The 13140-nt window shown below is 33.1% G+C and overlaps 1 protein-coding gene across 1 annotated transcript in view; it reads left to right on the top strand.

Annotated features, from left to right (window-relative positions):
- Nucleotides 1-12509, top strand: part of LOC149898496 (uncharacterized) — a 31675-nt gene extending 19166 nt beyond the window's left edge. Inside the window, exons 6-15 of the mRNA XM_090115145.1 lie at nucleotides 25-215; nucleotides 1647-1759; nucleotides 2500-2665; nucleotides 3823-4112; nucleotides 6510-6641; nucleotides 8039-8159; nucleotides 8975-9093; nucleotides 9546-9772; nucleotides 10685-10868; nucleotides 11962-12509. Of these exons, the coding sequence (XP_089971271.1) occupies nucleotides 25-215; nucleotides 1647-1759; nucleotides 2500-2665; nucleotides 3823-4112; nucleotides 6510-6641; nucleotides 8039-8159; nucleotides 8975-9093; nucleotides 9546-9772; nucleotides 10685-10868; nucleotides 11962-12108 (1690 nt within the window). The 3' untranslated portion in view covers nucleotides 12109-12509. The remainder of the gene's footprint in view (nucleotides 1-24; nucleotides 216-1646; nucleotides 1760-2499; nucleotides 2666-3822; nucleotides 4113-6509; nucleotides 6642-8038; nucleotides 8160-8974; nucleotides 9094-9545; nucleotides 9773-10684; nucleotides 10869-11961) is intronic.
- The last annotated feature ends 631 nt before the right edge of the window (nucleotides 12510-13140 follow it).

The raw sequence follows: 13140 nt of genomic DNA, 5'->3' as shown, positions 1-13140 counted from the left end.
GATATTCACCAAATTTTCTCACAGATGGCCTGGTGCGTCCCTCATTATGATAAAAGGCTATAAGCACCTGCAGGAATGCGCCTACATTGGAGACGATTCTTCTGAAGAGCTGGACGAGCTTCTGGAAGCCAATAAACTGGGTCTGCTGTCCAACACTTCACTGCTGGAGAAGATTCAACAGCTGAAGAAACAAGATGGAAAGGCTAATGATCCTGGTAAGTGAAGTTATTAAAAAGGGCTCATTATTGGGTATTGGTATTGATAATAAGGTATTGATTTAACTGTAGGAATATTTGTTTTTATTTTAATAAAAACAATAAAAACAAATAAATATTAAATATTATTATTATATTAATATTATATTTAATTTATTAAAGAGTGGTTTACTGGATAAAACAGAAAATAACTTTTTTGTTTTTGAAGTAAAGCTTCTTTAAGCGCGTTGAGAGTACGAGTAAGGCGACGATTTTGGTATCTTTGAATGTTGCCAAAGAAGTTTCACTTGTGACACGTGTACTCGGCGAACGCGATCTTTTTTTCACTCTTATCTTATATGATACATTGATTATTATAATAATAAAATGATTCATTTATCAACGAACGAATGATACTAAAATAATACGCTATCTTTGATGAGTTACTCATGCAATAAATGATTACACATTATATTTATAGGACAGAATAACTGAAAATTTGCAACGTTATCATAATTACAACTACCTATTACTCAATTTAAAGATTTATTTTTTATTACAAAACTAGCTTTCCGCCCGCGGCTTCGCCCGCTTTGTCTAAAACATAATAAATTATATACTTAAACCTTCCTCTTGAATCACTCTATCTATTATAAAAAACCGCATCAAAATCTGTTGCGTAGGTTTAAAGATTTAAGCATACATAGGGACATAGGGACAGAGAAAGCGACTTTATTTTATACTATGTAGTGATAGTGATAACGAGTATACATAATGTTATGTGTGCTCCGTATTCATAGTAAAAATTTGTTTAGCAACAATATCAACATGTTGTGGAGTTGTTGCATGTTGTTGTCATCATGTTGCTTTCAACACTGCATGTTGCTTGCAACACTGCATGTTGCAGATTTTATAACGCATGATGAATATTTCCTGCCCGAGCAGACAATTTTTAATATATAAGATCTTTTTTAAGAAACACACAATTCACTAGTTCCACTTTTATTTTGATCGTCCGGTATATTATATAAACTAGCTGTGCTCCGCGGTTTTACCCGCAGTGCTCCGCTCCTGTCGGTCTTAGCGTGATGATATATAAGCCTATATAGTATATAGCCTTCCTCGATAAAATTTATCGATTTTACATTTGATGTGCTATCTAACACCGAAATAATTTTTCAAATCGCACCATAGTAAACTCAAACTCAAACTCAAACATTCATTTATTCAATTAGACTACTATTTAGTAGCACTTTCGAATCGTCATTACAATATGAGTATTACATGAGTATCTATGGAGAAGAATCGGCAAGAAACTCCGTAGTAGTTCCCGAGATTAGCGCGTTCAAACAAACAAACAATCTCTTTAGCTTTATAATAATATTATAGTATAGATTTTTTAATCTGCTCAACTTACCTTTAAAATAACTATTCTTCATATTTTCATGTTAGATACAATGAAACGTCACAAAGCAGGCATAAGTTTCCACGACCCGGGTCGCTCGTCGAACGTGACGTCATCGGGAAATGTGCCCATGGCCGACGTCACAGATCATGATCCTAAGGTAAGTGGAAATCTGTGGTTAAATACTATTGTTTACTATTTTGTTCTATCAAATTTTAAGAGATATAAATTTTGATATAACTAGAGGACGATCAATATCAACCGATTTCGATTTCGACGATAACCATAAATTGTTGTATATTATGCGCGTATGTTTCAAATGCACTATGCATTGTAATCATACCTACATTAGTTTAGTAATTCTAAGTTTTAAGTGATTTTTGCAAATTTTTTATCGCGCAATTTGCTTAAAAAAGGGGTAGAGAGTTTTTCACATAAATAGTGAGCACATTAATGGTTGGAGCATGTTAATAAAGTAAAAAAATACAATAAGCGTGTTAGGTTATATCCGATATTAATAACCTTATCATAATTTGTACGTATCGATACTCAATATAAATAAAACTGAAGTGTCTGTCTGTCTGATTTCATAATAACTACATTTTATCGAGTGCTTTATTTATATTATCAAGGCAGATTTTCTTTGTCTGTCCGTAAAACTATTTTTTATTTGTTCAAATGCGATTTTAGTATTGAGTGCGACATATATCTGTGACTATTATCTAATGTCGACAAAAACGCAAGAAAAGAAGAGAGTAAAATTGCAAGGTCGGGTCATGGCAATACCGTCACGTCATAGAGTAAAATGACCTTTTTGGTATCTTTGAATCTTGCCAAAGAAGTTTCACTTCTGTCACGCTCGGCACACACGATTTTTTTATAACCAAGTATTCCCCACAGGAGCTGCGTGAAATATTAGAGCGCTTGCATGCATTACGAGAAGCGGCCAAGACCGAGTCGTACAAGTACTACCGACTACCCTCACATTTGATGTCGCTACCAGCCCTGCACAGGCATAGGGATGCTAATGTGGATATTGATCAGAGGAAATGGTTGTCTTTTAAGGGTATGTTTTTTTATTCATTTACTCATGTATTTCTTATAGTATACAAATTATCATTTTGGATGTCAAAAGAGTTGATAAGTTCACAGAAAACAACTTTGAATACATATATGTATTGATAATTTAATAAACGATAGATATTTAAACAATAAACGAAATATAGTAATCTCTTGTATTTAACTTAAAAATATAGTAATTTACGGCAACATCATGTTATTCTTAGAATCTTCAAAATTCAACGAAATTCCCGTCATAATCAAACTCAAGTATTTATTTATTCGATTAGACTTCTTATAAAAGCACTTTTGAATGGTCATAACCTGTGGTCATAACATTTTTCATTTACCACCGATTCGGAAAGCAGTATCTATGGAGAAGAACCGGCGAGAAACTCCAACTACTAAACCATTAAAGTCTATACATTGTGACACAATATTCAATTTATCAAGCCTATAAATACATAGATACAATGAACAAACATACACTGGAATCTTCCAAACGCCCATAAGAACAAGAAAACAACAATATCATTGTGCAAACGAACCCATTTATTGAAACAAGGCACAAGATAATCATACCCTCAATTATGTCAAAAGCTTATTGTGATAATTTCTAATAATACGATAGTACTATCGCACAATAGCTCTTTAACAATATTGCTTAATCGGATTAAATAAATGAAGTAATTAGAGCTGAATAAGTAATCATTTAAGATATCGTTTTCTTTATAGAGAAGAGAAATAATGTTTAACAATGATCTTTATTTGAAATGCAATGCAATTATTCATATTAGCTGAACTATTATGGATGACTAGCGCGCTGGGGTTTCACCCGTGTGGCTTCGTTTCTGTTGGTCTTAGCGTGATGATATATAGCCTATAGCCTTCCTCGATAAACGGGCTATCCAGCACTGAAAGAATTTTTCAAATCGGACCAGTAGTTCCTCAGATTAGCGCGTTCAAAGAAACTCTTCAGCTTTATAATATTAGTATAGATTTATCATAGAAGGTTCAAATTTCATGTGAACGAAAAATGGTTTCGAATCAGTGGTACATCGATTAAAACCTTATTAATTATTAATTACCCACAAAATGACCATAAAGTATACTCACACTTTTTTCAATAAAATTGATTTTCATTATTAAAATCCTCTTTTTCAGATATCGATGGAAACAGCAGTGAAAAATTAAAAGTAACAGAAAAGACTGAATTAGAAAATAATAATACATTAAGTAAATCTCCAAGCATAGATATACAAGATAATTCTATAGATATTAAAAATAAAACAGATAATAAAAGTGAGGCAATGGGTGTTGATAATGTTACTATGAAATTAAATGATGTTATTAAAACAGGCATCCCTAGTACAAATAAAGAAAAAACAATCATAATTAAAGAAAGTGCAGATAAAAATACAGATAACACAACACCAAAACCAACACAATTAGAGGTAAGTAAAATAAATATTAACTTGACAAAATAACAGGAAAACACGCTTTCATAACTAGCATAATAAAAAATTTGTAAAATTTACATTCAGTAAAAATGCTTCAACAATCTAAAAAAGTTTGTGAAAAATGTTATTCGACTGCATTTTTTTCTGACCATAACCAATCGATTGCAAAATTTTTTAAACTGTCCACAGACATAGTGCAAATTTCGTACAAAAAAACAAAAACGTTCTTTTTTTAAATTTATGTAGATTGCAGAAATAGTCTAAAAATGGCGTCATTTACGTTTTTATTTAATTGAAACAAGTTAGAAAGGAACTTTTAAATATTATAATATAACCTTAGATTAAAGATTGGTTTTAAAATGTTTTAAAAATGTTTGGTGAAATCGAAAATGTCTTAAAAAGTGAGTTACTTTACTTTTGATAAAGTCACATTTGAAAATTTAAAAATAAGTAGACTAAACTATTTTTACTTATAGCTTTTAAAACTTCCTTTAAAGTTGGGTTACTTTTAAAATCGTTTGTTAACTTTTAGATGGATTTGTTTATGAAATCGTATTATGTATGTATATGTTACGGCTAAAGGTAGGTGAGAACATAAACTTAAGATTAGCCGGCTAAACTTAGGTTTATTTTCGACGAGGTGTTAATGTTAGTTTGTTCTATCTTTAGCCGGCTAAACTTAAGTGTAACCGCAGGCCCGTGGCTAAAAATGTCGGGGTGGGTAGATTTGGTTACTATAATACATGTAAGGAACAGGGCGAGTGTTTTCTGGCACTTCGCCGGCTGCTGCCGCAGCACGCTCGCTGCGCTCGCTCGGCTCGTGCGGGTCTTAAGAGTTCTAACCTAACCTAACCTAGCCACCAGCTTTCTGCCCTGAGTCGGGGTGGGTAGATTTGGTTACTATAATACATGTAAGGAACAGGGCGAGTGTTTTCTGGCACTGTGCGGGCCCCTCAAGCCCTCCACCGGCCCGGCGCTAACCAAATCTACCCACCCCGACATTTTTAGCCACGGGCCTGCGGTTACACTTAAGTTTAGCCGGCTAAAGATAGAACAAACTAACATTAACACCTCGTCGAAAATAAACCTAAGTTTAGCCGGCTAATCTTAAGTTTATGTTCTCACCTACCTTTAGCCGTGACATATATACCTATATGTATCTACGAAACAAAATAATCATGATAAAAGGCATTGAAGTTAAATTATTTTTATTAAGTGCGTGTCTTATCTTTATTATGTCAAGATAATTTTTATTAAACATTGACGCGTGCTATTTTTTACGATTTGAGCCAATTTACATAAGTGCGAATTTTTATGAAGAATAAAAGCCGCGAATGGAATTTTTTTTTTCTTGATAAATTTTATCCTACTGTCGAGCGAAAATCACACTTTATCAGTATGATTATCTATTGTTACTAAGTTTATTAGGATTACTGTTATATTTATTTTATTACAGTGTACTTTATGGTATACAATAGGACAACTAAAATATTATAATACCTATTGTGTGTTTAAGCGAATGACACATTATTTTTATAGAATATAGATAGGTGTATGATGATATGTTATTTATTTTTTATTTGTACGTTTTATTGTAATGGCGCCAGTGGTCTTCTAGTAGTACTAAATTCTGGATTTGGAAAATTATTTTCTTTCATTAATTAATATTTTAGATTACTTACTACATTTATTGTATGAACATTGCAAACAGAAATACTTTTTTGTGCTATAATAATTCATTCAAAATATATATATTTTTAAAGACTAAATACAGTCCCGACTCTATTATGTAACGCGAGGAGAGGTTATCAAATGTTCATAAATAATTCGTTACTTGTTCGTATAATTGGTTAAATATTTTCTTATTATATTTCATTTTGTTAATAAGCAATATTATCTTAATTATATATGTACATGTTAGTTATCAACCACTACGTACGCAATATGCATAGTGCATACGCCTCGAATATGCGGCTTCGGCAAAAGCCAAAAACTGTATCAAGATTGATACACCTTTTTTAGAGATTGGGCGAAACGAACAGATAACAATTTTTTTAACTTGCTATTCCGTAATACTACAGTCTAAAAATATTTAATAGGTATACGAAATGCGTTTATAAAAAGCGTATGTGCCGAGCACACGTGTCAGAAGTGAAACTTCTTTGGCAAGATTCAAAGATGAATTTTAAAAATATGTTATGACAATTCAAATGTTTGAGTTTGATACCAAAATCGTCGCCTTACTCCATGACGTGAGGGTATTGCCATGATTGAAATTTTACTCTCAACGCGCCAAAGACGTTTCACTTCAAAAAGATTTCATTTAGACATAATAACAGATCAATTTATCACTTTATTGATTCTCCTAATTCTTTATATTCTCATTTACAGGACACAAAAGAAGAAACAAATTCCAAAGAAGTATTTTATCAAGTGTTGGAACAATTACAAGCCCTCGGTGACCGAGGGAAGAGGGTACTCGTAAAACTGCATGAGACGATGGGAGTGCAGTATAAGGAAAAGGTTAATATTTTAATTTATCATTGAAAAATTGTTTGTTACTGAATACTAGTTGTGCCCCGCGGTTTAACCCGCATTGTACCACTCCTATTGGTCTAGCGTGATAACATTAAACAGGCAAACAGCAAAAATTCTTAAAGTATATTTTTGGCTTCGATATCGATTGTAGATCGCGCCCCAAGTATTCTTTTAAAAAATATTCAGTTTATGTAGTTCTGACTTTACTACGATTTAATTATATGTATAGATTTTTTCGTCAGGAATGACATAAGGGCCAATGTCATGATATTACAGTAATAGCTCTCCCGGCAAACGCTGTTTTGCCTTACAATTAGATATTATTTAGGCGGAAAAATTGATGTTGTCCGATCTACCCGTTAGGCACACAAAAATAAAAAAATATATTATAAAAAGATCGCTGAAATTCTAATCTATAAACTTATTATTCTAGAGATTTCCATGTTCTATAAAATTTATCAGATTATAAATTATCAATACTTATTGTAGTATAAGACAAAGTCGCTTGCTATTGTCTGTCTATCTGTCCGTATATATGCTTAGATCTTTAAAACGACGCAACGGATTTTTATGATTTTTAATAGATAGCGTGGTTCTCATTTAAAAAATTATTTAGGTATGTACTAAACGTAGTACATCCATAATTTTTTAAATTCTTTTATTTTATTTTTATACTTAGTAAGCTATAGACAAAGCGAGCGAAGTCGCGGATGGAAAGCTAGTTTTCGAAATTTAGTTTTTTATATTTTGCTTGAAAGCAATAAGTATACAATACAAACATAAATTATCACGCCACAATATTTATAAAAATATATACGGTGGAATTGAGAAGTTGAGAACCTCCTCCTTTTAATGAAGTTGGTTAAAAATCAAATAATCTATACAAATATTATAAAGAGGAAAGGTTTGATTTTTTGTTTGTTTGTTTGTTTGTATGAATTGAATAGGCTCCGAAACTACTTGGCAGATTTGAAAAATTCTTTCACTGTTGGAAAGCTACATCATTTCTGAGTGACATAGGCTAGGTTTTATCCCGGAAATCCCACGGGAACGGGAACTATGCGGGGTTTTTTTTGAAAACGCGGGCGAAGCCGCAGGCGGAAAGCTAGTTCAAAATAAATTACTCTTAATAAGTTAATCATCTCAATAGATGGCGCGCGGTGTGTCCTTTAGACACATAAAACTGAAAGAATAGAATAAATTCGATTGCTCGGGCGGGTCACGAGTGGCTGAATTGGTCAGGCATCCGCCCCGGAATGGCGCGAAAGGATGCGGGTTCGAGTCCCGCCTCGTGATCGATTTTTTTCTATTCTTTATAAATTTATATTTATAAAGCATTTGAATGCCATAAAACCAAAAATATCAATAAATTACTCTTCCAGGATAAACCAGACTTATCAAACGTGATGTCCGCTGTCACCGGCAGCGAGGAAGAACTGGACCACCTTCGGAAGGTGCTGGTGGAAGCCATTGATGAAGAGAAAACAAGGTCGCAGAGGCAACGTGAGTTATTATTAAGAGCGTGTGCCGATCACACGTATCAGAAGTGAAACTTCTTTGGCAAGATTCAAAGATACCAAAATCGTCGCCTTACTTGACGCGACATTGAAATTTTACTCACGCGCCTAAACGCTAAAGAAGTTTCGCTTCAATAATCATATATGTAGTTTAAAACGTATGTAATTCATATTTGTGTATTCTAAACTTTTCAATTAGATTCAAATTCATTTATTTGGCATCTGAACATAAAATTCAGTAAATTTAAAATTACCAGTTTCAATTTAATAAAAATTAACCATTATGATGATCCCAAGAAGGTCTCCACGTCAGCAAAAGTTACAGAGAAAGTTTCAGTTTAGTGTAGTCCAGTGATGCGCGACCGTTAAAATAAAATAAATACCTTTATTAGGATTAGAATGCGATTTTAAACAATGTATTTAATAACTTGCTTCTTGATTAGACTTATTTAGATTAGTTTCTTTCCTTTGGCTCATTCAAGAGGCTTTTATACTTTGGAATCTTTATACCGTATAGTATTATGTTCGCAATCATCAGGTTGAATTTGCTATTTGATTGAATGACTAGCGCGTCAATTGAAAAACGACATTTAATACTGCTAATTTAACTGCTTTCCAAATCAGTGCGTAAATGTTAAAAATATGTTATGACGATTCAAAAGTGCTTTTATAAGAAGTCTAATTGAATAAATAAATGTTTGAGTGTAATTATTACGGAAATAGTTTTTTTATAGAGCTTTTAAATATACAGATAACTTGTATTTCTGCCAATAATTTAAATATTTATTATATAATTTACAGAAAAACGTCGCGACGCGAGAGCAGAAGCGAGAGCCAAGCGTGAACTAATGTTGGGTCAGATAGAACTCACCAAGCAGCTTAATGAAGATGATGAAGCTAGGAATTTAGCGGCTGAGGAGGTAATTTTTTAACAAACGATTGGCTTATTATTTATTTACCATACCTACATTTTTTGTATAATCCTTTTCATATAATAAGCCTAATTTTACAAATCATTAAATAACATTTTTAATTCAAAATCGAACAAACATAAGGCCGCCATTTGTACATAATTAAGATATTTATAAAATAAGATAAAACCCAATGTACAATAACGAATAAGTAAACAAATAAATAAATGTTCTTTAAATTGGAACTACCGAAGTAGGGGATAAAGTGTATTTTTGAAGTGAAAACTTCTTTAGCGGCAAACTCGCGTCAGGACACGTGACCTGATCGAAAAAGCGTAAGAAATATCAAACATGCTGAACGTTAATAATCAAGTTTTCACTTCTGCCGGCACTCCCCCAGTGCAACCCGTCTTTTTTTCTATTTTTTAATAAAAATGAAATTAATTTCTCTCAAATTCCAGGGTCTCCCCGACTTATACGCGGACATACACCAAACGGTAAACGAAACAACCGCCATTGACATGTCCAATTCCGAGTTCTGGTCGTCCTTCTCTAGCAGTGAGGAAGCTCTATTGGAGTGTGAGGGGTTGATACTGAACCTGCCCTTAACTCCCAGCAGTTTGTGCGAGCGGGGGGTGGGGGAGGGGGGGATCGCTGATGCGGCTAGGGTTAATGCTCTTACTTATAGGTGGGTTTTTTTTTTCAAACTCAAACATTTATTTATTCAATTCTTCTTCTAGAAGCACTTTTGAAACGTCATTTTTAACATTTACCACCGATTCGGAAAGCAGTATCTATGGAGAAGAACCGGCAAGAAACTCCATTTGCTCTTTTTAATCATGTCGGTTTTACAATTTAATTTTACAAAATACATATGTAACATCATTTATAATTATACTAGCTTTCCGCACGCGGCTTCGCCCGCGTTTTCAAAGGAAAACCCGCATAATTCCCGTTCCCGTGGGATTTCCAGGATTGCGTCATTTTCCCGGGATAAAAAGCCTATGTCCTTTCTCGGGTATCAAAATATCTCCATACCAAATTTCATGCAAATTGGTTCAGTAGTTAAGGCGTGATTGAGTAACAGACAGACAGACAGAGTTACTTTCGCATTTATAATATTAGTATGGATGGAGATGGTAAAATGGCATGATAGGCGCGATTCTTTAGAAGATACTTGTTTCTTGAAAGTTTATTGCTTTGAAGACACCCAGGTTACCTGTTGTTTAAAGCGGTTTTAATTGGTAAGAATCCGACATGACCCACGTCTTCTTTTCCGGTGCCTGTGGGTATATATGCAAGATTTCACCAGATATCAAAATTTCATCAGGGATAAAAAGTAGTCTTTATCTTATTTTGGGTCTTCAGCTACCTGCATAACCAATTTCATTGCAATCGGTTTAGTAGTATTTGCGTGAAAATGTAACAAACATCCATCCATCCTCATCAACTTTCGTATAGCGTAAAAAAGCCACAATCTCGCCTGCTTCTTATTTAATTTTAAAGAAAAGGATAAGAATTACAATAATAGTTCAAATTTATTGTTTTATGTATCGTTTATTTTAAAACATAGTCTTTATAAACACTTGAATTTTTCCAGGGTCCCAGCAAATGGCTACTATTTCTTCGTATTTAATTCAGAGAATGAAGTCCAAAAGAACTTTATTAAGGCCAAGTTCGATCTTCAGAAGACAAGATATGACATTGCGAGAACAACACTACGTGAGTGCAGAAATAGTACAGATAGATGTGACTTGCTACTTGATATATTTTCTACTCAAAAGGTAAGTGAAAAAATATATTTTATCTCTATGGTATATTGAAATTTGAAAATTACTGTATGTTTGTCTCGCTAAAACTCGAGAATGGCTGAACCATAAATGAAGGGTGTAGTATAGTAGTAATGTACATATTAGTACAATACTACATCCTTTTTTTATTAGTATATTGAATAATACGCGTTTCATTAGTATATTGAATAATACGCGTATGCCGAGCACACGTTTCAGAAGTGAAACTTCTTTGGCAAGATTCAAAGATACAAAAATCATCGCCTTGCTCCATGACGTGACGGTATTGCCATGACGTGGCCTTAAAATTTTACTCTCAACGCGCCTGAAGAAGTTCTACTTCAAAAAAAACATAGTTTGAATCGAGAATTATTTTTTCTGAACTATACAAAGTATCCAAAGACAATACCTAAATTACCTTCCTACATATAACATTGTATACGTAGTATATTATTATTAGTCTGTGATATAACGTATCGAAATCCTTTGTGTTAAACATTAATAGGTAGTATTATTCTTAAGTTATCTGATATATTTTACAATCTTTAACAACACCAACTGATTGTATATAAATAAACTTTGACAGTCTAATTTAAATAATTGCTAAGTGTCGTACCGTTGAGGAATACCAAACAAATATATGTAGTAGCATTGTTTTTAGCATTTTATAGTTTTTAAATTAGTGTATGTAAATCTCAACAAAATAACAGGTAATTAGCTATTTATTAATCTTCCAAATAATTTGATTGTTGTAATAACTTCAAAACAAACTAAGTTTTAACATTTATTTTTTATTATATGGCAACATACTTCGCCGCACTACCCAGTATTTTATTATCTGTGGCATTACCTACTATCATTTTTACATTAAAAACAAATACATATTTTCCACTATTATTTCACAATAAAAAGATTGTGAGTGCATATAGCACACATATCAAAAGTGATACTTTTTGGCAAGATTCAAAGATACCAAAATCGTCGCCTTCCATGACGTAAAATGAAATTTTACTCTCAACGTGCATAAAGAAGTTTCACTTCAATAAATATTCACACAAATAATTTATTTCAAAACTCTTCTTTTCAGGTTGTATTAGAGCTGCCTCTACGGAACAACGATTCTTTATGGAACGAACAATTCGTTATCATATCGGAATGTGAACCCCGGACCTCTGTGTATTTGTTCTGTGTTATAGCTGTCCCAGTACTTATTATGATGTTTGCTTTCCAATGAAAAAAATGTGTGCGTGTACTAGTACACACGTAAGAAGTGAAACTTCTTTATGACCTCATTTTTCGAAAAATAATTTACTATATGCAACTTTACAGAAATAAGTCAATCACGCGTGGTAGGGATAAAAACAAGATGGCGCGTAACGAAAAAACGTTACACTCAATTTTTTTCCAACCCCGATATAGAAGTTTCACTTCAAAAAATGGTTGTCTGTAAAGTCGGTTTACTGACGATAGTTGAACGTGACAGCGTCCGATTGTGCTTCTTTGTCGCTCGTTCCGCGCTCTCGCTCGCACTTCAAGCCTTACATGGAACGCCTCAGAGCGAGGTAACGCCGCATGAGTCATGTTTTTTCGTGCGTGCAGCCGGCGCTATCGAATTATAAGACGTTGTCACGTCAAAATAAATAGACTTCAATATAATAATTAATAATAGCTGTGCTTCGCGGTTTCACCCGCGTGGCTTCTATAAATAATTGGACTATCTACCAATAGTAATGGACCAGTAGTTCCTGAGACAGAAACAAACTCTTCAGCTTTATAATATTACTAGCGGTCCGCCCCGGCTTCGCCCGTGGTACATATTTACGTTTTCTCTGCATAAGAACCATCCTCGTACTTCAAGGAATATAATAAAAAAAGAATTATCGAAATCGGTTCAGCCGTTCTCGAGTTATGCGCTTACCAACACATTTTGCGATTCATTTTTATATATAAGATTAGTATATAATATAAATCAGAATATAGATGAGATTATTAGATTCTATGATTTATACTTTATATTGTTATATCTTGATGGAACTCAAACTCACGCAATTCAAACACTTACTATAGATTTTTTATAAATGGCCGCCTATGCAAAATATTCATGTTATTGCTGTTATTGTTTTTCTTTAATAAGAGTACGAATTACTATATAATAAACAATTTAGAATTCTGTAAATCTGATAAAAGACAAATAATATGGCGTTCTAGATTTATAAAGTTTCTTATATTTTAGAAGTTAAGATTATATTTCATTTTAAAATATTAA

The sequence above is a fragment of the Colias eurytheme genome, chromosome 22 (assembly GCF_061535395.1).
Source record: "Colias eurytheme isolate Ceu_HAF_F1 chromosome 22, ilColEury1 Martin Lab GWU primary, whole genome shotgun sequence".
Lineage (NCBI taxonomy): Eukaryota > Metazoa > Arthropoda > Insecta > Lepidoptera > Pieridae > Colias > Colias eurytheme.
The sequence above is the reverse complement of the archived record's forward strand: the minus strand, read 5'-3'. Positions and strand labels throughout refer to the sequence as shown.